The sequence below is a fragment of the Hemitrygon akajei genome, chromosome 14, assembly GCF_048418815.1.
Source record: "Hemitrygon akajei chromosome 14, sHemAka1.3, whole genome shotgun sequence".
Classification (NCBI taxonomy): Eukaryota; Metazoa; Chordata; class Chondrichthyes; order Myliobatiformes; family Dasyatidae; genus Hemitrygon; species Hemitrygon akajei.
This window is the reverse complement of record NC_133137.1, coordinates 43,791,601-43,815,437: the sequence shown is the minus strand read 5'-3', so window position 1 is coordinate 43,815,437 and position 23,837 is coordinate 43,791,601. Positions and strand designations below refer to the sequence as shown.

At 44.5% G+C, this 23,837-nt stretch overlaps 1 protein-coding gene across 1 annotated transcript in view; it reads right to left on the bottom strand.

Moving 5' to 3' along the window:
• LOC140738181 (chloride anion exchanger-like) overlaps positions 1–23,837 on the bottom strand; it is a 160,833-nt gene that overhangs the window by 134,065 nt on the left and 2,931 nt on the right. The window contains exons 2-8 of the mRNA XM_073065298.1: positions 17,890–18,080; positions 15,926–16,065; positions 13,559–13,669; positions 13,320–13,483; positions 2,018–2,182; positions 1,730–1,882; positions 703–830 (exon numbers count right to left, since the gene is read on the bottom strand). Coding sequence (XP_072921399.1) covers positions 703–830; positions 1,730–1,882; positions 2,018–2,182; positions 13,320–13,483; positions 13,559–13,669; positions 15,926–16,065; positions 17,890–18,017 — 989 coding nt within the window. The 5' untranslated portion in view covers positions 18,018–18,080. The remainder of the gene's footprint in view (positions 1–702; positions 831–1,729; positions 1,883–2,017; positions 2,183–13,319; positions 13,484–13,558; positions 13,670–15,925; positions 16,066–17,889; positions 18,081–23,837) is intronic.

Sequence of the window (23,837 nt, the reverse complement as noted above, 5' to 3'; positions counted from 1 at the left end):
GCCCAGGCCTCCGGTGTTTCCGCCTGGGAGGCGCCCCTACCCGGGATATATGCGGGTATACCCAGGGAGGGCTCTCCGCTAGCCTATCGCTACCTAGACCTGTCTGTCTGCCTGCCTGAACGGGGACTTCGGGAGTCGCTCCGCCCTGCCTGAACCGGGACTTCGGGAGTCGCTCCGCTCCACCTGCCAGAACTCTATCTGCCTGAACCCCAGCTACCCTTAAGTGCCATGGCATCCCCATCCTGTCCTCCCCCTAGTACTTCAGTGCCTGCGTTTGGGTCCATCCGGCCCCTCTTGACACCCTGTCCTTTCTGAAACATCTAAAAGCCGGCATTTGAAGTAATCATTCCTGTCCCTGAGCCATCCAAGTCTCTGTAATGGCTACCACATCATATCTCAGCTCACTGAGTTCCTCTAGCACATATATGTCAAACTCAAGGCCCGCAGGCCAAATGGAACATATAATGAGCACCATAACACGAGCAGTTAACTTCATAAGAGCCAAAGATTTGAATCACTGCGAGTTCAAGTCGTTTCTGGAGGAGTTGGGTTCAGAATGTAATGATTTGCCCTATCACACAGAGGTGCGATGGTTAAGCCAAGGAAAAGTGCTGAAAAGATGTTTCGAGTTGCATGAGGAGATCTGTCAGTTCATGGAAAGCAAAGGGAAAGACACAACAGAGTTCCGGGATAAACAGTTGCTTCGTGAAATGGCGTTTCTGTGTGACATCACGAGCCATCTCAATGCACTCAACCTGCAGCTTCAGGGGCGGGGTCGTGTGATCACAGACATGTACGCTGCAGTGAGGACTTTTAAAACCAAGCTGCACCTGTGGGAGACGCAGATGCAGCAAGAAAACTTGAGCCATTTTCCGTGTTGCCAAACTATGAAAGAGCAGGTTTCTACCGCAGTGTTCCCACGTGCAAAGTTTGCTGAAAAACTTAGCATACTTGGTGCCGACTTCACACGGCGATTTGCCAACTTTGAACCCCAAAAAAGCAGGTTTGAACTGCTCAGTAATCCATTTGCAGCTGACGTGGAAAGCGCACCAACCAACATACAAATGGAGCTGATTGAACTCCAATGTAGTGACACACTCAAGGCAAAGTATGACTCGGTGGGCGCTGCACTGTTTCTACGTTTCATTCCCGACACAATGCCCCAGCTGCGTACCCAAGCTGCTCAAATGCTCTCTATGTTTGACAGCACATATCTGTGTGAACAACTGTTCTCTTTGATGAAGATAAACAAAACATCACACAGGAGTCGTCTTTCTGATGAACACCTTCACTCAATTCTGAGGATTTCCTCAGCTCAGAGCCTGACTCCAAACATTGATGAACTTGCATCCAAGATGAGATGCCAAGTATCTGGCTTAGACTAGTGTGAATCACAGAGTGTTGGCCTGTGGAAAAATGTTTTCATTAGAAATTACTCCGGAGAAGCTGCAGATAAAGCCATAAGAAATAAATGCAACTGATTTTTTATTTATTTAATGTTCAATGTTGTTTTTGTAGGCATTAACCTAAGCTTTGTTAGTTCCAGGTTAATATGTGTAATAAATTCATTTCAATAAGTTTTGCAATAAACGCTGAACCAGTCCGGCCCTCGACTTGTACCAATTTTTAAATTTTGGCCCACTGTGTATTTGAGTTTGACACCCCTGCATCTAGCAGATTGCTTGTTGAGAGTTCAGTTCTAAGTCAGAGGTGAATGTGTCCAACTCACCATAATAACCTCAATGGGGATTGGCACCGGCAGCTTGGACTTGAATCGGTCATTAATTTCCTTGAAAACGAACACCACGCTCATGATGATGACTGAAATGATGACGTCAGCAACGTTTGATTCCGTGATGTGAGTAAAGATGTGTTTCAGTGTCTAAAGTAACGCACAGAGGCACAATCAGTAACCTGGACTTTGATGGAAATCCAGAATTATGGTTTTTATGAAACAAACAGATAAGTACTGTATAATAATTAGAAATGCAATGTTGTCAAAGTCATTTATACTCACATAAATCAGGGAAAGAGGGCCACTGAAGCCAGGGACAGTCAGCTGGAAGACAAACTTGAGCTGGGAGACCAGGACGTGAATTGCAGCGGCTGTGGTAAAGCCGGAGATCAGTGAGTCTGACAGGTAGATGACGATAAAACCAACCTGGAGGAAGCCAAGAGCCAGCTAAAAGAGGGAGAGAAGGTAAATTTGAAGAGAGTTACAACGAAGCTGGGAAGATTTGCCTGCCTAGAAAGATCACAACTGCAGGAGGCACCGCCTCAGTAGCAATTTGTGCAGTAGTTTTACTGCCACAGCAATCTCCAATTCCCATCGCTGTCTGTACCAGTGATCTCCGATTCCCATCGGTTCACTGACCCGGCGATCTCCGATTCCCATCGCTGTCTGTATGCACATTGTCAGCATGACAATATGGATTTCCTCCGGGTGCTCTGGCTTCTTCCCACTTTCCTAAGATGTACAGTTCAGATTATTAAGTTGTGGGCATGCTATGTCAACACTGGGAGTATGGTGATACTCAAGGGCAGTGCCCAGAACAATCTTTGGACTGTGTTGGTCATTAGCACAAACGAGCGGCAACCAGTTAGAGAGATCAGAAGCCTGCGCTCAGGTTCACTGATCGAGTAGAAAAGGTAGTGGCTTGCAGCGGCCAGTCAGTATTTTGGATTGATTAGCAAGAAGAAATTGAAGTAATGCAGAGGCAAGCAGAGTGTCCAATCTTGGAGGGGACAGAGCTCGAGTAGAGATTTTACGGCTTTAGTACTCCGAGGCTTCACTGAGGAGAGGCCTCAGTGAGAGAAGCCAAAAAAGGCTGTAGGTGGAGCCCCCACTCCCCACCCCCTTTACATTTGCAATTAGACCAGGAGAGAGGCCAGGCAGTATAGTGGAAATCCCTTCTTGCAGGATGTGGGAAGACAGAGAGACTCCAATGTCCCTGATCACTATGCCAGCGAGAAAAACATCAAGATGCAGCTTCTAACAATCACGCCATGATGAGGCCACACTCAGGTTGGAGGAGCAACACCTTATTTTCATTCTGTGTAGCCTCCAAACTAATGGCACAAACATCGATTTCTGGAACTTCCGATAATTACTTCCCCTCCTCTCCTTCCAACGGTTGTTTTTTGGATTGGGACAAGAAGGGCGGCGTGAGAGCTAAATTCTGAAGGAAGGCCATTTTTTTAAAAAAAACTTCTTCGAGTACAAGAAGGGCGAGACTGCGAAGGTGCATGCCGTAGACAGGACAAAGCGGAGAGTTTAAAAAGACCACCCTATACAGCGGGCAGTGGTCGGAGCGGGCAGCGGAGTGAGTGGCAGCAGAGTGTAGGGCTTTGGCTGAATGGGCTTAGGCGGTAACGGGGTGAGGCGAGAGCGAGGCACCTTTTTCCCCTTGGTGAATAGGCCCAGAAAGACAGAGGAACAACAGGGCTCACACAGCTAATGGTACAAGCTAACAGTTTTAAAAGTTTGTGTGTTTGGCGAGGTAAGTGGGTGAGTAGACTATTTTTTCCTTGTTTCATTCCTGTAGAATTGGGTAGCATGTCTGTAGGGTTAGTGCTTTGTTCAGGGTGTCAGATGTGGGAATCCTAGGAGACCTCCAGCCTCCCTGATGGCCACATCTGCGCCAGGTGCACCGAGATGCAGCTCCTCAGAGACCGTGTTAGGGATCTGGAGCTGCAGCTTGATGACCTACAGCTTATTGGGGAAAGTGGAGAAGTGATAGACAGGAGCTCCAGGTAGTCCTCCCGAGACTTACAGGGGTCTGAAAACTGGGTGACTGTCAGGAGAGGGAAGGGAAATGCCCGGGTAGTGGAGAGCACCCCTGTGGCTGCCCCCCTCAGCAACAAGTATATCGTTTTGGATGCTGTTGAGGGGTATGACCTGACAGGGGACGGCCACGGTGACCGGGTCTCTGGCACTGAGCCTGGCATTGTTGTGCAGGAGGGAAGGAGGGAAGGAGGGAGAAGAGGAATGCGGTAATCATAGGGGATTTCATAGTCAGGGGAACAGACAGGAGATAGATTCTGTGAGCCTGATAGAGATACCCGCATGGCGTGTTGCCTCCCAGGTGCCAGGATATGGGATGTCTCGGATCGGGTCCACAATATTCTGAAGGGAGAGGCCGAGCAGCCAGCTGTCTTGGTACATGTTAGTACCAATGACATAGATAGAAAAAGGGAGGAGGTCCTGAAAAGAGATTTCCAGGAGTTAGGAAGGAAGCTGAGAAGCAGGACCTCCAGGGTAGTAATCTCAGGATTGCTACCTGTGCCACATGCTAGCAAGAGCAAGAATAGAAGGATCAGGCAGATGAAAGCGTGGCTGAGAGACTGGTGCAGGTGCAGGGCTTCAGATTCTTGGGTCATTGGGATCTCTTCTGGGGGAAGTATGACCTGTTCAGAAAGGACGGGTTACACCTGAACCCGAAGGGGACCAATATCCTGGCGGGAAGTTTTAATAGAGCTGTTAGGGAGGGTTTAAACTAATTTGGCAGGGGGATGGGAAACAATGCTAGAGCGGAGGAGGGGGAAAACAAATAAATCTAAGCCAGTGAGCAGTAAAGATGTTGGGAAGGACAGGCAGGTGACGGGCAAATTTGCTGCCCTTTGGATAAGTTGCAGAGCAATCAAAGCAAAAAGGACCAAATACTGGACTTAAGGTGTTATACTTAAATGCATGCAGCATAAGGAATAAGGTGGATGATCTTGTCGTACAGCTACAGATTGGCAGGTATGATATTGTGGCCATCACTGAGACGTGGCTAAAAGATGCATGTCTCTGGGAGCTGAACGTCCAAGTGTATCGGAAGGATAGGCAGGTAGGCAGAGGGGCTGGTGTGCCTTTATTGGTAAGAAATGATGTTCAATGATATTAATTCATTAGAAAGAAGTGACATTGGATCGGAAAGTGTAGTATCTTTATGGGTTGAGCTAAGAAATCGCAGGGGTAAAAGGACCCTGATGGCAGTTATATACAAGCCTCCTAACAGCTGCAGTGATGTGGACTACAAATTACAACAGGAAATAGAAAAGGCTTGCCAGAAGGGCAGTGTTAACTGTGTGGGGGATGTTAACATGTGAGTGGATTGGGAAAATCAGGATCGGCACTGGATATCAAGAGAAAATTTGTAGAATGTCTATGAGATGGCTTTTTAGAACAGCTTGTTGTTGAGCCCACTAGGGGATCAGCTGTACTGGATTGGGTATTGTGTAATGAACCAGAGGTGATTAGAGAGATTGAGGTGAAAGAACCCTTTGGAGGCAGTGATCGTAACATGATGAAATTCACTGTGAAATTTGAGAAAGAGAGGCCAAAATCTGATGTGTCAGTATTTCAGTGGAGTAAAGGAAATTACAGTGGCATGAGAGAGGAACTGGCCAAAGTTGACTGGAAAGGGACACTAGCGGGAAGGACGGCAGAGCAGCAGTGGCTGGAGTTTATGCAAGAAGTGAGGAAGGTGCAAGACAGATATATTCCAAAAACAAAGAAATTTTTGAATGGAAAAAGGATGCAACCATGGCTGACGAGGTCAAAGCCAAAGTAAAACCAAAGGAGAGGGCATACAAGGAAGCAAAAATTAGTGGGATGACAGAGGATTGGGAAGTTTTTAAAAGCTTACAAAAGGAAACTAATGAGGTCATTAAGAGGGAAAAGATGAACTATGAGAGGAAGCTAGCAAATAATATCAAAGCGGATACTAAAAGTTTTTTCAAGTATATAAAGAGTAAAAGACAGGTGAGAGTAGATATAGGACTGATGGAAAATGATGCTGGAGAAATTGTAATGGGAGATAAGGAGATGGCAGAGGAACTGAACGAGTATTTTGCATCAGCCTTCACTGAGGAAGACATCAGCAATATACTGGACACACTCAAGGGTGTCAGGGAAGAAAAGTGTGCACAGTCACAATTATGACAGAGAAAGTACTCGGGAAGCTGAATAGTCTAAGGGCAAATAAAGCTCTCGGACCAAATGGAATGCACCCTCGTGTTCTGAAGGAAGTAGCTGTGGAGATTGCAGAGGCATTAGCAATGATCTTTCAAAAGTCAATAGATTCTGGCATGGTTCCGGAGGACTGGAAGATTACAAATGTCACTCCACTATTTAAGAAGGGCACAAGGAAACAAAACGGAAATTATAGACCTGTTAGTTTGACATCGGTGGTTGGGAAGTTGTTGGAGTCGATTGTCAAGGATGAGGTCACGGAGGCGTATGACAAGATAGGCAGAACTCAGCATGGTTTCCTTAAAGGAAAATCCTGCCTGACAAACCTATTGCAATTTTTTAAAGAAAGTTACAAGTAGGCTAGACAAGGGAGATGCAGTGGATGTTGTGTATTTAGATTTTCAGAAGGCCTTTGACAAGGTGCCGCACATGAGGCTGCTAAACAAGATAAGAGCCCATGGAATTATGGGAAAATTACATACGTGGATAGAGCGTTGGCTGATTGGCAGGAAACAGAGTGGGAATAAAGGGATCCCATTCTGGTTGGCTGCCGGTTACCAGTGGTGTTCCACAGGGGTCTGTGTTGGGGCCACTTTTTACGTCGCTTAATTTGGATTATGAAATAAAAACACAATGCTGGCAGAACTCAGCAGGCCAGACAGCATCTATGGGAGGAGGTAGTGACGATGTTTTGAGCCGAAACCCTTCATCAGGAGTGAAGTAACATGGGATGGTGGAGAGGGGATAAGAAGTGGGGGGAGGGATGAAGTAGAGAGCTGGGAAGTGATAGGCTAGAGGGAAATGGGCTAGGTGGAGATAAGGTATTGCTCCATCGACCTGCCTATGCTCCCGCCTAGGTAGCCTCCTACCTGCCGGCATGAACATCCAACTCACAGACCTCTGTTGATACCCCTGCCCCCCCTTACCCTTATCCCTATCTATTATTTTAGTCTGGTTCTCTTTCTCTCTCTTTTCCCCCCTCACTATAATCTCCCCCCAGCCCTACCTTTCTTTCTCTTTTATTTCCTATAATTCTCCACCTTCCCCCTAGCCCATTTCCCTCCAGCCTATCACTTCCCAGCTCTCTACTTCATCCCTCCCCCCACTTCTTATCCCCTCTCCACCATCCCATGTTACTTCACTCCTGATGAAGGGTTTCGGCCCGAAACGTCGTCACTAACTCCTCCCATAGATGCTGTCTGGCCTGCTGAGTTCTGCCAGCATGTTGTGTTTTTATTTATTTCCAGCATCTGCAGATTCACTCGTGTGCCTTTGGATTATGGAATAGATGGCTTTGTGGCTAAGTTTGCTGATGATACAAAGATAGGTGGAGGGGCCAGTAGTGCTGAGGAAACAGTCTGCAGAGAGACTTGGATAGATTGGGAGAATGGGCAAAGAAGTGGCAGATGAAATACAATTTTGGAAAGTGTATGGTCATGCACTTTGGTAGAAGAAATAAACAGGCAGACTATTATTTAAATAGGGAGAGAATTCAAAGTTCTGAGATGCAATAGGACTTGGCAGTCCTCGTGCAGGATACGCTTAAGATTAACCTCCAGGTTGAGTCAGTAGTGAAGAAGGCGAAAGCAATGTTGGCATTCATTTCTAGAGGAATAGAGTATAGGAGCAGGGATGTGATGTTGAGGCTCTATAAGGCACTGGTAAGACCTCACTTGGAGTACTGTGTGCAGTTTTGGGCTCCTTATTTAAGAAAGGATGTGCTGACGTTGGAGAGGGTTCAGAGAAGATTCACTAGTATGATCCCGGGAATGAGAGGGTTAACATATGAGGAACGTTTGACCGCTCTTGGACTGTACTCCTTGGAGTTTAGAAGAATGAGGGGGGACCTCATAGAAACATTTCGAATTTTGAAAGGCATGGACAGAGTGGATGTGGCAAAGTTGTTTCCCATGATGGGGGAGTCTAGTACGAGAGGACATGACTTAAGGATTGAAGGGCGCCCATTCAGAACAGAAAATTGAAGAAATTTTTTTAGCCAGAGGGTGGTGAATCTGTGGAATTTGTTGCCAAGGGCAGCAGTGGAGATCAAGTCATTGGGTGTATTTAAGGCAGAGACTGATAGTTATCTGAGTAGCCAGGGCATCAAAGGTTATAGTGAGAATGCGGGGGGGGGGGAGTGGGACTACATTGGAGAATGGATCAGCTCATGATAAAATGGCGGAGCAGACTCGATGGGCCGAATAGCTGACTTCTGCTCTTTGTCTTATGGTCTTCACCATTCCCTGTTCCCATTTCCCTCTCTCACCTTCTCTTCTTACCTGCCCATTGCCTTTCTCTGGTGCTCCTCCCCCTTCCATTTCTTCCATGGCCTTCTGTCCTCTCCCATCAGATTCCCCCTTCTCCAGCCCTTTATCACTTCCACCAGTCATCTTCCCAGCTTTTTACTTCTCCACCCCTCCCGCCTCCTGGTTTCACCTATCACCTACTACCTAGTACTACTACTTCCCCTGCCTCACCTTCTCATTCTGAGTTCTTCCCCCTTCCTTTCCGGTCCTGATGAAGGGTCTCGGCCTCATTCTTTGTTTATTCCCCTGCATAGATGCTGTCTGAGCTGCTCCAGCACATTGTGTGTATTGCTCTAAATTTCCGGCACCAGCACTACCTCTTGTGTGCGTAATTCATTGAAAGTGCTGTCACCAGTAGGTGGGGTTTTAGAGAAAGCCTTTGGCACATTGGCCTTAATAAATCGAAGTACTGATCACAGGAGCTGAGAAGTTATGTTGAAGTTGTATAAGACATTGGTGAGGCCTAATTTGGAGTATTGTGTGCAGCTTTGTTCACCTGCCTACAGGAAAGATGTAAACAAGGTTGAAAGAGTACAAAGAAAATTTACAAGGATGTTGCTGGGTCTGGAGGACCTGAGTTATAAGGAAAGATTGTAGATGTCAGGACTTTATCTCTTAGAACAGGGGTTCCCCACCTGGGGTGCCCGCACCCCCAGGGGATGTGAGATGGAATTTCAGGGGGTGCGACAAAGAGTGGCTTGTGTCCTTGAGTGACGAGTCACGAGTCATCACTTAGCCAGCTGCCAGTGTGCCTTGAAAAGTGGTAGTAACATTTGTCCCAAGCACACTCCAGTCTCCCGCTGCCCGAGTCAAGAGAGACGTAAACTCACGCCAGTCTCCCGCTGCCCGAGTCAGCGCTGAGGATTCTCATCAGTGTTACCTGGGAAGTTACACCTCAGAGCTGAGGAGTCTCATCAATGTTAGCTAGAAGGATACACCTCAGAGTTAAAAATCATCTCATAATGCCAAAATCTTTATACATCCAAAATCAACCATCGAGTAACAACTTCGCGTTAAAACCAAACCCGCAGACAGTAGGTAAATTATTCAATTATAAAATTTTAAAAAGCCGCATTTTGATAAAAAGCAGCTGAAGTCATTCATTTGTATTTGTCTAAATGCATTAAAAGTTTTTGAATTTCAAAGGTTTTCTTTTAAAAGGTTTTTTTCTTGAATTGTTGATAATTTTGAATTGTGTTAGTTGAGGAGGTATCATGGTTAACACCGAGGACTTTGAATCGTGATGGGAGTTCATATCTCAGGTAATCATCGGAAATAGGTGTGTAAATTCAGTAGAGAATATCCTAATAAGTTGCGTCACGTCCCCGTAGCATCTCCACCTGCTGATTTATCTTGGCGTAACCGCAGATAATATCGTAATATAATATTCAAAAGCGTATTTCTCGCGATACTTTGCTATAGGCGTGTCTGGTTGAGTAAAGTGTTCATCCCTGACTTAGATAGTTTTTCTCATATTAGCTCATATTTTTCTCTTTACCCCTAACCCTTCATTAACCCTTCATCATGTCAAAAAGAAGGAAATGGAATGATGACTATGTGTGCTTTGGTTTCACTTGCACAACAGGAAATGATGGCTTGCAAAAACCCCAGAGCATTCTTTGTAGTGTTGTGTTTTCCAACTCAAATCTGAAGCCATCTAAGTTTCAAAAGCACTTCAAGAACAAGCATGGCGGAGCTGATGTTGAAGGACATGATGTTGGGTCATTGAAAATCAAAAGAGCTCGTTTTGATTCACAAGGAACTCTTCCAAAATTAGGTTTCATTTCTGTTGAAAAACCACTACTTGCTTCATACCAAGTGGCATATAAAGTGGCAAATCCAAGAAGTCCCATACAATTGCAGAAGATCTCAAGCCATGTACACTGGAAATGGCAACAAATATCCTAGGCAAAGAAACAAGAAAAATTTTTTGAACAGGTGCTCCTATCAAATAATGTCATTCACAACCGAATCGGTGATTTGAGTGAAGATATTTTGGACCAAGTCATCTCAGATGTCAGAGCTAGTCCTCTTAAAATCTCTATTTAGTTGGATGAGTCAACTGATTTCTCCAGTTGTAGTCAACTCATCACATTAGTGAGGTATGTCAATGATGGTGCTGTGAAGGAAGATTTCCTGTTTTGTAAAGATCTGGAAACAAACACAACTGCAAAGGATGTGATGCAGCTAGTGAAAGACGTCTTAGTCGAACATAATTTAGATATCAAAGTCATTGGTTCTGTGTGCACTGATGGGGCACCTGCAATGCTTGGAAATAAATCTGGCTTTTCTGTATTGATGAAAAAGGAGATTCCAGACTTGCATGTTACCCATTGTTTTCTTCATCAGCATGCTTTGGCATCAAAAACATTGCCTCCAAATTTGAAGAAAGTCATTGATACTTGTGTGAAGATCATCAACTGGATCAGGGGGCGTGCTTTGAACCATCACATCTTTAAATCATTTTGTGAGGATCTGGGAAGTGAGCATTCAGTTTTGCTTTTCCACACAGAAGTCCGTTGGTTGTCATGAGGACCAGCTTTAACCCGCTTCTTTGAACTGCGGGAAGAAATCAAAGTTTTTCTGGAGAAGCGTGAATGTGATCTGGTTGGGGCAACAGAATCACAGGAATTCGCCCAAATGCTGGCTTACTTAGCTGACATTTTCACCTGTATGAATGACCTGAGTGTTTCTCTTCAAGGAAAAGGGATAAACATATTGAAGGCTTGTGAAAAGTTGAATGCCTTCAAAGAAAAGTTACGTCTTTGGCGTCGAAGGATGGAAAAAGGCAGTCTCTCAAATTTTCCTTCACTAGAAATGGTTGATGATGCTGGATCCATAGTTCCTACTGTGCGTGAAGAAATTGTGGCTCATTTGGAAATGCTGTCAGAATCGTTTGATGGATATTCTGCTGCTGGAGACCTGAAGATTTTAGAACAATGGATCATGAATCCATATTCCTATAATTTGGAGAAAATGTCAGATGTTGAAGAGCTGAAGGAAGACCTTATTGATTTGCGGACAAATCGAGTTCTTGAAATGCAATTTGAAAGCAAGACTTTGGAGGAGTTCTGGTGTGCAGCACTGGATATGTTCCCAAGACTTGTTGGAAAAGCACTTTGTGTCCTCATTCCATTTGCAACAACATATTTGTGTGAATCTGGATTCAGTTCTCTTTTGTCAATCAAGAGAAAATCTAGGAATCGCCTGAATCCGAAGGCAGGCCTGCTGATCGCAGTCAGCAAGAAAGTTCCACGCTTTGACAAAATCATGAATGAGAAGCAGGAGAAAAGAAGTCATTGAATTTTATGTTCACAGTTGGGATTGATTTTACTGTTTACTATTTTTTCTGAATAAATTAGAATCTAATTGCTCAATTTATATTTGCATTTTATGCACTAAGTTAAAAGCTTATTTTTTTAAGTTCAATTTGTTCACCCGCAGTATTGTATGTGGTTCAATTTGTGGTTCAAAAATTAGAAATTAGACTTCATCTTCAAATGTGATATTACTTTTGTAGGGGGTGCGAACATTAATCAAACATTTCCTAGGGGTGTGGGGCATAGAAAAGGTTGGGAACCACTGTCTTAGAACATAGAAGATTGAGGGGAGAGTTGATAGAGGTATACAAAATTGAGGGGTATAGACAGGGCAAATGCAAGCAAGCTTTTCCCACTGAGGTTCAGTGGGTCTTCAACCAGAGATCCACCAGAGAAGGGTGAAAGGTGAAAAGTTTAAGAGGAACATAAGGGGAAATCAGGGGTTTATGAGAGTGTTGAATGAGCTGCCAGCACAAGTGGTCCATGCAAGCTTGATTTCAATGTTTAAGTAAAGTTTGGATAGGTACATGAATGGTTGGGTGTGGAGGGATTTGGTCCGGGTCAATGGGAGTAGGCAGTTTAAATGGTTCAGCATAGACTAGATAGGTTTCTGTGCTGTACTCTTAACTCTGTGATACAAACAAACCTTTTCTCAGTTTTTTTTCCCCTCTTTCCTTTTCTTTGTCTCTTGCTTTCCTCACATTCATCATCAGCCACGCTGTGCCATTTTCCAATTGCTATCACCTGATAACAAGGCCTAAAGTCTGAAGATCAGGAAACAGCTACTTCATTTCAATCATTTGGTTCTTGAACCAACTGGCAAAACACTAATCAGTACAGTTTAGTCAAGTCAAGTCACTTTTTATTGTCATTTCGACCATAACTGCTGGCACAGTACACAGTACAAACGAGACAACATTTTTCAGAACCATGGTGCTACATGAAACAATACAAAAACTACGCTGAACTACGTAAAACAACACAAAAAACTACACTAGACTACAGACCTACCCAGGACTGCATAAAGTGCACAAAACAGTGTAGGCATTACAATAAATAGTAAACAAGGCAATAGGCACAGTAGAGGGCAGTAAGTTGGTGTCAGTCCAGACTCTGGGTATTGAGGAGTCTGATGACCTGGGGGAAGAAACTGTTACATAGTCTGGTCGTGAGAGCCCGAATGCTTCGGTGTCTTTTCTTAGATGGCAGGAGGGAGAAGAGTTTGTATGAGGGGTGCGTGGGGTCCTTCATAATGCTGTTTAGCGACACAGTGACCACCTTGATCACTGTACACCAAAATGGGCTCTTTTTAATATCACAAACCTTGTACTACTTCCTCCCCTCCTCCCACCTTCTTACTCCCACTTCTCATCTCCGTTTTTGCAGTCCTGATGAAGGGTCTCGGCCCGAAATATGGACTGTACTGTTTTTCACAGATGTTGCCTGGCCTGCTGAATTCCTCCAGCATTTTGTGCATGTTGCTCTTTTTAATATGCTCCAGTTGCAATCATCCTTGTAAACATTGTGTATAATATATGATTAATTTATATTTTTCTTGGAAACACTGCTTAATCTGATGGCATGTTCCTGTGATCCTGCTGTAGGTATGTTTCTCATTGCACCTTTGTACACACCTGTATTAGCACACCTCTATGTTTCTCATTGCACTTGTGTACACACCTGTATTAGCACTGGTGGCAAGAAGCTGAAATATCACTTTTGAAGGACACCAACCTGGAAGATGCCAGAAAGGAAGGTGACGGAGCCCGCCACCCACACCTGCCTCTCCTCTTTGCTCATGTCCGCAGGAAAGATGGTGGAGTTGGCCCCGAGACTGTCGTCAGTCACCATCCTCTCCACCACAGTCCCCACCATCAGACTCACCACAGGGAAAGGCCCTGGGGAAGATAAGGAACAGTCAGCTGGGGAATCCAGTGAATGAAAGGCAGCTCAGGGAAAGGTCAAATTCTCACCGACTGATATATGTCTTGATGTTCCCAGGAAAAAGTAGGTCAAAATGGGGAAGAAGGCTGCATACAGTCCGTAACCAGCAGGCACTGAGACCAGGAGTGCGTAGGCCAAACCTGAGAAAACAGAGCAGAGACATAACTCGAGGGAAGGTGGAGTACACCCTATCAGCAATGCCGTCAATGTTTGGGGATGGGATGGCCTCCTCCTCAATTCACTGTCACTCTCACTGGGGGACTGGTGTTGTTATGATAAAGGCTATTCCCCCACATGTGATTGACACTTGCTGAGGACTGGCCCATGTAAAGTTCCCTGGGACCATAAAACCATAAGATATAGGAGCAGAAGTAGGCCATTGGGCCCATCGAGTCTGCTCCACCATTCAATCATGGGCTGATCCAATTCTTCTAGTCCTCCCCACTCCCCTACCTTCCCCCATACCCTTTGATGCCCTGGCCAATCAAGAACTTACCTATCTCCACCTTAAATACACTCAATGAATTGACAAGAAATTCCACAGATTTACCACCCTCTGACTAAAGTAATTTTTCTGCATCTCCGTTCTAAAAGGATGTCCTTCAATCCTGAAGTTGTGCCCTCTTGTCCTAGAATCCCCTACAATGGGAAATAACTTTGCCATATCTAATCTGTAACCTGGGGCTAGACAGCAAGACCTCTCTCACACCTACCCATCAGGCACTGACATGAAGCAGATGCATAGGTCATCACTGCATCGTTGTTCACACCAGCAGCACACAGCAGTGTAACACTGGTACACTTACTAACACTGGCACCACTCACTAACACTGACACACTAACACTCACACATTCACTAACACTGACTCACTCATTAACACGGACACACTAACACTGACTCACATACTCGCTACAACTGACACACACACACACACATTCACTACCACGGACACACTTACTATCATTAACAGTGACACACACTCTAACACTGACTGACACACTCACTAACAGTGACACACTAAATGTAACACACTCACTGATACGGACTAACAGGCACACTCACTAATACTGACACACTAACATTAACACACTCATTGATGGTCAAACTCTCACTAAGAGTGATGCACTCACTAACAGTAACACACTTACTGCCAATGACACACTAACAGTAACACACTCATTGATGGTCAAACTCTCACTAAGAGTGATGCACTCACTAACAGTAACACACTTACTGCCAATGACACACTAACAGTAACACACTCACTATCACTAATAGTGACACATTAACATTGACACACTCACTAACAGTAACACACAAACTCAAGGTGACGCATTCACTCCACATTCCACCATTTTCTGAACATTTCAGATCACTGTTGGTTAATTCCAGAAAATCTCGTCATCTGCAAGACATATCTAATTTTGCCATCAATATTCAATTTTGTTACGTGAATCTTCACTGAATTACTTTCCCCAGAAGCACATTACAATATATAATGAACTGGATAACCTCCTCAAAGAGTCAAGCTAACTGGTGAATGAGAAGCAGATTTTGTCCTTGTGTTGGGAGACAGGCTGGGTGCCTGGGGGAGGGCTGGCACCAGGAATAGAATTGCTTGTGTTATCTTACATATAATCCTCTTCACATTCTCCTATAAATATTTGAAGGTGTACTCTTATCAGATTATCTTTATTACCCTCATCTTCTATCCTGTGGTTTGATGCTTTTTATGAATTGATGTGACTTTGAAACCTTGATATGGAGATAACAAGCAGGTAATTGTGTCAAGCAAGCAAGGCCAAGCTGAATCAATCTGTGATATCTATTTATAAACTGTGTTGTTAGACTTATCTTTCTCAACTGATTTGAAATACAGACATGGATTTTGGAACAAAGTATCATTTCCAAGAAGAAATATCATTAAAATTATTCCACAAGAAGACCAGTAAACTAGAAATAGCGCAGAGAAGGTATACAAAGGTTGCCAGATCTGAGAAGTTTGTATTATAGGGAGAGTTGGGACAAGCAAGGAATGTATTCCTTGGGGCACAGGAGACAGGGGCACAGGCAGGGACAATACACGTAGTCATCTTCTCAGGACATATGTTTAGGTGAGAGATGAAAGAGTTAAAAAGACCCAAGGGCAACTTCTCCTGCAGAGAGCGATGGGATGTGGAATGAGGAAAATGGCAGAGGTGGTTAGATTAGCAATTTTCAAAAGGCCCTTGTACAGATACATGGATTGGAAAGGTTTAGAGGGTTAGAGTTATGCGATATGGGCCAAACGTGGGCAAATGAAACTAAGCTTGCTAGGCACCTTTACTGGGAGGAAGGGCTTGTTCCCCATGCTGTATAACCGTGAGTCTGTTTGCTGAGCCAGTAGGGACGGTACCTTGTAGAACACAGACGAGACCTGTGCTGACACCAGACACAATGTCACTGATGAGCCATTCCTTCACATTGTAGGCTGGCAGCCAGGAGACGATTGGGAACAGACTGAGGCAGATCCTCTTTGCCTTTGCGGTGGAGCATCTGAAAGAGAGAACAGCTGAGTGTCTGGGAGCAGGAGATGCATCTCTTCAGGATGTCCACCTCCCACTCCCACCCCCACTTGCCAAAGACACTGCAATTAGACATCCATCTTCTGTTTCCTGCTGGGGATACACCCTCAGTCCACTGAGTCCCAGCCATCCCTGTGCCCCATCACCCCTGACTGCCATCAAAAAGAGAGGCAAGAGTGGATATTGGACCACTGGAAAATGACACTGGAGAGGTAGTAATGAAGGACAAGGAAATGGACGATGATCTGAGTAAGTACCTGCAACAATCTTCACTGTGGAATACACTAGCAGTATGGTGAAAGTTCCAAGTGTCAGGAAGCATGAGGTGTGTGAAGTTACCATAACTAGAGAGAAGGTGGACCAGATGGTATACACCTCAGGGATCTGAAAGAGGTGGCTGAAGCTATTGTGGAGGCATCAGTAATTATCTTTGAAGAATCACTAGATTCTGGAATGATTCCAGAAGACTGGAAAATTGCAAATGTCACTCCACTCTTCAGGAAAGGAGAGAGGCAGAAGAAAGGGAACTATAGGCCAGTTAGTCTGACCTTAGTGGTGGGGAGGATGTTGGAGTGGATTATTAAGGATGAGGTCTCCGGGTACTTGGACACCCATGATAAAATAGGCCACAGTCAGCATGGTTTCCTCAAAGAAAAATCTTACCTGACAAATCTGTTGGAAATAACAAACAGGATAGACAAGGGAGAATTGGTTGATGTTGTAACACTCTCACTGGTCTCTTAAATAAACTTGGCTCGTTAACTAATTCTGCTAACAGCCACATGACTCAGCAATGAGAAGGCCACCATTCAAACAGTGAACAGGAAAAGAAAAGAAAATTAAAAGTGCCCATTACAGTTAAATGAGTCCAATGTGCACATAAACATTGGAGCTCATTTCCTGGAGTAGTCGGGTGTATTACTTTACTCATGCACTTAACCAACGTTCTGCGCGAAAGACACCAGTCACAGTACGAACTTCCCTCGATGACCATCTTGAACAAACTAGCTGACTCAGGACTATTGGCACTTTGTCCTTAAACCATTCATCTGCAGAAGCACCTCTTACAACGGGGACTCTCCTCCAAGCAGCATTCTGCATCATCCCTTGTGCCTAGCTCCACTGAGAAAGCCCAAACCAAACTACTGTCCTTCACAAATCTGATCTGGCCCAGACCTCTCAAATCTTTCCTCACAGCCCACTGGGCAGGAAGTACCAAAACAACCTGATTGGCTGACACAACATTCCTAAGTTGAATAACATGGCTCCTTCCACAGCCTTCCACATCCAGACATTTCAGTGCTGGTCAAGTAACACTGCTTCCCTGCTCTCTCCAGGTGTTTCATGTAGTGCTGAGTTTGCAAGAGACTGCCCTCACATCTCTAATTCTGCTATCCTTTACCAGAAATTTCTGTCCCCACTTTTCCCTTTAAGGGGGTAGGGTTTCATGCAGTCTCCTCTATCTATACCCCCCATATTATTACATACCCCAATCACATCCCCTCTTAAACTCCTCTGGTCCAGGGACAGCAAAGCCAGCCTGTCCGGAATTGAACCACTCTATCCCTGGAGCTGGAAAGGCAAACTGTTCATATTTCTGTGTCAGACTGGGACCAGTCACGAAGTGTTCAGCATTTTGCAGGGCCTTGGACTGGTGTCATCATTCACACAGCAATGAGAAGTTTGAGCTCAGCCCAGTTCCTGGGCCCCTGTGGTGCTGGAATGGGAAGACCCTCACACACTGAACGTAGTGTTCTGGATACTCCGTGGCTGATTCGCCATTCACAGCACTCACCTGAAGTAGATCTTCACATGATCCAGGGTGGTTTTGTGATACCTCTCAACTGGCTGGTGCTGAGCTTTGAAATCAACCTCCGAGTAGGCAGAGCGGGCTACCACGTATTGCAGTTTCCCAGGGTTCATGGTCCTGCGTCCTGCAACGGGTTCGATGACCACCTCCCCTCTTCACCACCTCCAGTGATTGTCCTGGGAGTGAACAAAGTACTGGGTCAGGTGACGTGAGGAAGTTGGCAAGAAAGCCCAACTCATGTCCACCAAATAAACAATTGACATAATTCAAAACGAGGTTTCAGTGCTGCCCTGGGTGAGCGAGACTTAAATTTTTTACTGTTATGTACAATGCGAACATCACTTAGATGACATCTCTCTGGCCACCACTGATGCTACAGAACAAATCCGATGTTCACTAACTGTTCTTGCCAAGGTGGGGTGTAGAGTCAGCTCCCTTCTGGGGAAGCAGCTGCAGGATTTAGAGATGATGACGGTAAACGTTAGCTGCCACAATGGGTCTGAGCCTGAGAATCACAGATTTCTTGTTGTAGCCACACTGCCTCACCTGAGGAGATGTGAACAGAGGTGGACGTTGTGTTTGTGTAAGTGAGTCCAGAGAGCAGATTGTCATAATTACTCAAAACTCCAGAAGGAGGACATATCCCCTTTTTGTTCTCATTGACTTCCTTGTCCTAAAAATCTCAGTGGAGAGCCAAGGTCATAGGTTTAGGGTGAGGAGGAAAGATTTGGGGGAGGGGGCGTAACATTTTCACACAGCAGGTGGTGAGTATATGGAACAAGAAGTGGTTGAGGCAACTACGGAAGGATCATTTCAGAAGCACTTAGATAGGTTGGACATGGCATAGAGGATATGGGACAAATGCAAACGATTGAACTAGCTGAGTAGGCACAATGGCAAGCAAGGACTGGTTGGGCCAAAGGCCCGTACATCTGAGCTGTATTGTTTGATGATTCTATGACTTCAGGTTCCTTCGCCTGTGGAATCCATGCCAACCATCAACCCCCACTTACACTAGTCCCTCATTAATCCCATTTTACTCCCCCTATTTCCATCAACTCCCCCTTGTTTCTACTGTTAGAAACATGAGGGTTAACTTACACGGACACAGGGAGAAAGTACAAACACCACACAGACAGTCAAACCAACATGGAACTAATGCTATGAATAGCAGGGCGATGGAGAGTTTAATCAAACAGAGAGCAAGTGCAGAGTTTGTTGAAATCAGCATCACAGATTGACAAGTTCCTGAAAAAGGGTAATTAGCACACTGGCCTTTGTCAGTCAGGGCACTAAGTACAGGAGCTGGGACATTAAATTCAAGTTCAGCTTTGTTGTCATCCGAGTGTACATATGTACAACCAAATGAAACAACATTCCTCCGGACAATGGTACGCCCATGTAACATACGGCACACACCATACATCAAAAAGAATATTACAACAAATGTTAGTAAAATATAATTGGAAGTGTCCGCAGTGTTCAGTGCAGGTAAACAGTAAACAGCTTGCTACCCTGCAGCTGAGACTTTGGTGGTGGCAGGGGTGTTCATTAGTCTCTCAGCCTGGGGAAAGAAGTTGTTACCCAGTCTGACAACAGTCCAGTCCTAGTCCTGATGCTCCTGTACCTCCTTTTTGATGGTAATAGGTTTAAGAGATTGAGAGCCACAGCGCTTCAAGCCCTTTGTATACAAGATATGCATGTTACAGTTGTTTAAGTCACTGGTGAGGCTACACTTGGAGTACTGTATACAGTTCTGGTCACCTAGTTATAGGAAATCTGTTGTTAAACTGGAAAGATTGCAGAAAATGTTTACAAGGGAGAACTGGATTTCTTTGGAGAGGTTGGCAAGGCTCCTCGGAGCATAGGAGAATGAGGGGCGTCCTTACAGAAATGTTAAAATGTTGGGAGTGGTTTAAACTAATATGGTGGGGGGGGGGGGGGGATGGGAACCAGGATGACAGAGCTGAGGATGAGCCAGCAGGTTTACAAGTAGATGCTGGGTATAACATGGATGTAAAGAAGGACAAGCCAATGATTAGATACAAATGCAGGTAGAGCAAAGAGTTAAATTGTTTCCACAGAGGCAAAATTCAAAAGGGCAAAGAATGCAGGACTAAAGGTGCTGTATTTAAAGGCACGTAGCATTCGGAATAAGGTGGACAAACTCATGGCGCAATTAGAGATTGTTTGGTATGATGTCGTATCACTGAGTCGTGGCTGAAAGGAGGCCATAGTTGGGAGCTTAACATCAAAGGATATACTTTGTATCGAAAGGACAGGCAGGAAGCCATAGGCAGTGGTGAGGCTCTGTTGGTAAGAGATGGAATTACAACTTTAGAAAGAGGTGACATAAGGTCAGCGAAACTCTAATCTTTCTGGGTGGAGTTAAGAAACTGCAAGGGTAAAAAACCCATTATGGAAATACATATAGGCCTCCAAATAGTAGCCAAGATGTGGGGTTGAGATTGCAAAGGGAGCTGGAAAGGTGCATTTAATAAGGGTAATGTCACAATTGTAATGGGGAACTTCAATATGCAATGGGATTGGGAAAATCATAGCATTTGTTGAATGCCTATGAGATAGCTTTTTAGAGCAGCTTGTGCTTGAACTTATTTGGGAAAAGGATATCTTAGATCGGGTGTTGTGTAACAACCCAGATCTTATTAGAAAGCTTAATGTAAAGGAACCCTTAGGAGTCAGTGATCATAATATGATTGAATTCACACTGCAATTTGAGAGGAAAAGCATAACTCACATGTATCAGTATCACAATGAAATAAAGGGAATTACAGAGGCGTGAGAGGGGAGCTTGCCAGTTGGATTGGAGGAGGATACTGGCTGGGCTATCAGCAGAGTAGAGATGGCTGAAGTTTATGGGAATAGTTCACAAGGCGCAGGATAGGTAAATCCCACAGAAGAAGTAGTTCTCAAATGGCAGGTATGGCAAATGTGGCTGACAAGGGAAGTTAAGGACTGCATAAAAGCCAAAGAAAAGGTATATAAGGTGGCAAAAGTGAGTTTAAAGTTGGATGATTGGGAAGCTTTTAAAATCTAACAAAAGGCAACTAAAAAGCTATAAAAAGGGAAAAAATGAAATATGAGGCAGACTAGCCAATAATATAAAGCAGGATACCAAAAGATTTTCAGTTATATAAAGAGTTAAAGGGAGGTGAGAGTTGATATTGGACCACCGGGAAATTACGCTGGTGAGGTAGTAATGGGGTCAAAGAAATGGCAGATGAACTTAGTAAGTACTTTGTATCTGTCTTCACTGTGGAAGGCACCAGCAGTGTGCCAGAGGTCTGTGAGTGTCAGGGAGCAGGAGTGAGTGCCATTGCTATTACAAAGGAAAAAGTGCAAGGCAAGCTCAAAGATGGATAAGTCACCTGGACCAGATGAACTACATCCCAGAGGCTTGAGAGAGATAATAGATGCATTGGTCATGATCTTTCAAGAAATCACTTGATTCCGACATGGTCCCGGAGGACTGGAAGAGTGCAAATGTCGCTCCACTCTTTAAGAAGGGAGGAAAGCAAAAGAAAGGAAATGATAGGCCAGTTAGCCTAACCTCAGTGGTTGGAAAAGTGTTGAAGTCCATTACTAAGGATGAGGTTTTGGAGTATTTGGAGACTAATGATAAACTAAGTTAAAGTCAGCATGGTTTCTGTAAGGGAAACCTTGCCTGACAAATCTCTCAGAATTCTTCAAGGAAGTAACAAGCAAGGTGGACAAAGGAGAGGAAGTGGATGTTATTTCCTTAGATTTTTAGAAGGCATTTGATAAAGTGCCACGCAAGAGGCTGCTTAACAAGATAAAATCCTGTGGTGTTAAGGGAAAGATACTGGCATGGATAGAGGAATTGCTGACAGACAGGAGATAGTGAGTGGGAATAAAGGTTTTCATGCCACTGGGTTGCCATAGTGACACTTATACTGCTGACCTCACCTGGGAGCTGGTTTTATCTGGTTGATCTCCCACGTTGTTGGGAGAGCAGTTTTCCACAGTATAGCCAGATAGAAACAGCTCAAGAAAACTCCGTCTCTGTAGAGAGCTCTACAAATCAGCAAATGGGGTGCAAATTTTGGGAATTGGAAGAGGAATTTGTATTGTGAGTTGGGCAAGGAAAATAGATTCAATGGATGGGGAAATTGGAGCAAAGTGAGTGTGAATATTGGGTTTGGTGTATTGGAAGGAGGAAAGATCAGCATTTGAGAAGGGTATAGTTTATGGAGTAGGTTGGAAAAGGGGGAAGGAGAGTAGGGAGGAATGGAAGAGTATGGAGAGGTGAAGGAGAGGAAGACAGAAAGGGGAAGGAAAGAGAAAGGGAAAAAGAAGAGAGAGGGGAGAGGGAAAGATAGAAGACAGAAGGAGAGTGGGAAAGGAGAGAAAAGAGGGGAGAATGATAGGAGAGAGAAGGGGGAGAGAGGGGGACAAGAAAGGGAGAGGAAGATCAGTGGAGAACCAGCTAGAGTGTTGGAGAGAATGGAGAAAACCTATGATAAGGAACCTCCTTCGAACTTGTGATAGCATCAAAAACTTGAACCCATTCCTAACCCAAGGAACACAAGAGGAGACCATTCGATCCACCAATCCTGCCTCACCATTCAGTACGATCATGATTGAACTTCTCCAGATCTCATCTCTCTCCTTTCACAGTTCTTCATTGTCATCAGTCCTTGTCCTTTTTAAAAATATCCATCTCCTCCTCAAACACTCCCAGTGATGCAGCTCCACACCTCTGGGAGAGAAAAATCTAGATATTCACCACTCTCTACACAGAGAAGTCCCTGTATACCTCTGTTCTAAATCACCACTCATTGAAATTGAAGCAGCATCTTCACATTTGAGACTCTGCCACTCTGTCACATCCCTTTAGATTCTTTAGTCTCTCAATAAGTTTACCCATCATTTTCCTCAACTCCAGACACAGAGACAGATCCAGCTTCTATAGATGGTGGTTAAACACTCTCATCGAAGGAAGTGGACAAGTGAGTCTCTTCTGGACTACGTCTAATGTAATACTGTATATCCTTCCTTAACAACAGTAATAATACTTCCCTTAAAGCTCAACAGACCAGTTTCCTTCCTCACCACTTGCTGCACAATCCCTGTCTACCGTAATATACAAAAATACCTCGGTCCCTGTGAACTTCACTCATCTGTAGTCTCCCTCCGTTTATTATAAAATCCACCTGTTGACTACACTTACAGAGGTGTATGGCCTCGCACACTTATGAGTCATCGAGATGTACATCATGAAGGAAGTTCCCTCAGTCCATACTTGTCCGTCTGACCAACATGTGGGTATATTCAAGCTAATCCCATTACCCAGAACTTAGCCCATATCCCTTTCAATTCTTGTCATTCTTTAATGGTCCACATACTTCTTAAATGTATCCAATATACCTAATTCAACCACATCCTTTGGCATATGGTTCTGTACACCTACAGTATCACCTGCTGTGTAAAAACATTGCCCCTCATGCCTTTCTCTCCTAACCTTAAAGCTATATCCTCTAGTTTTCAATTCCTCAGTCCACTATTTATATCCCTCGTGATTTTACATAAGATCAGCCCTCTATACTCCAGGGAGTATAGGACCAGCCTATCTAACCTCTGCCTGTAATTCAGTCCCTCGAGTCCAGGCAACATCCTGGTAAATCTTCCCAGTTTAACCGCATCCTCCTTACAACCCGATGACCAAACTGAACACAATACTCCATGTGTACTTACTAAAGTCTTGTACATTTGTAATACAAACTCCCAATTTCTCTATTCATTGCCCTGACAGATGAAGGCCAGTCTGCAAGAAGCCTTTTTGTCTTCCTTTGACTTCATTTAAGGGAACTGTGCATCTATACTCCAAGGTCCCTCTAACCCATGGCATTCCATTCAAAAGTCCTACCTTGATTTGTACTGCCAAAGTGTAA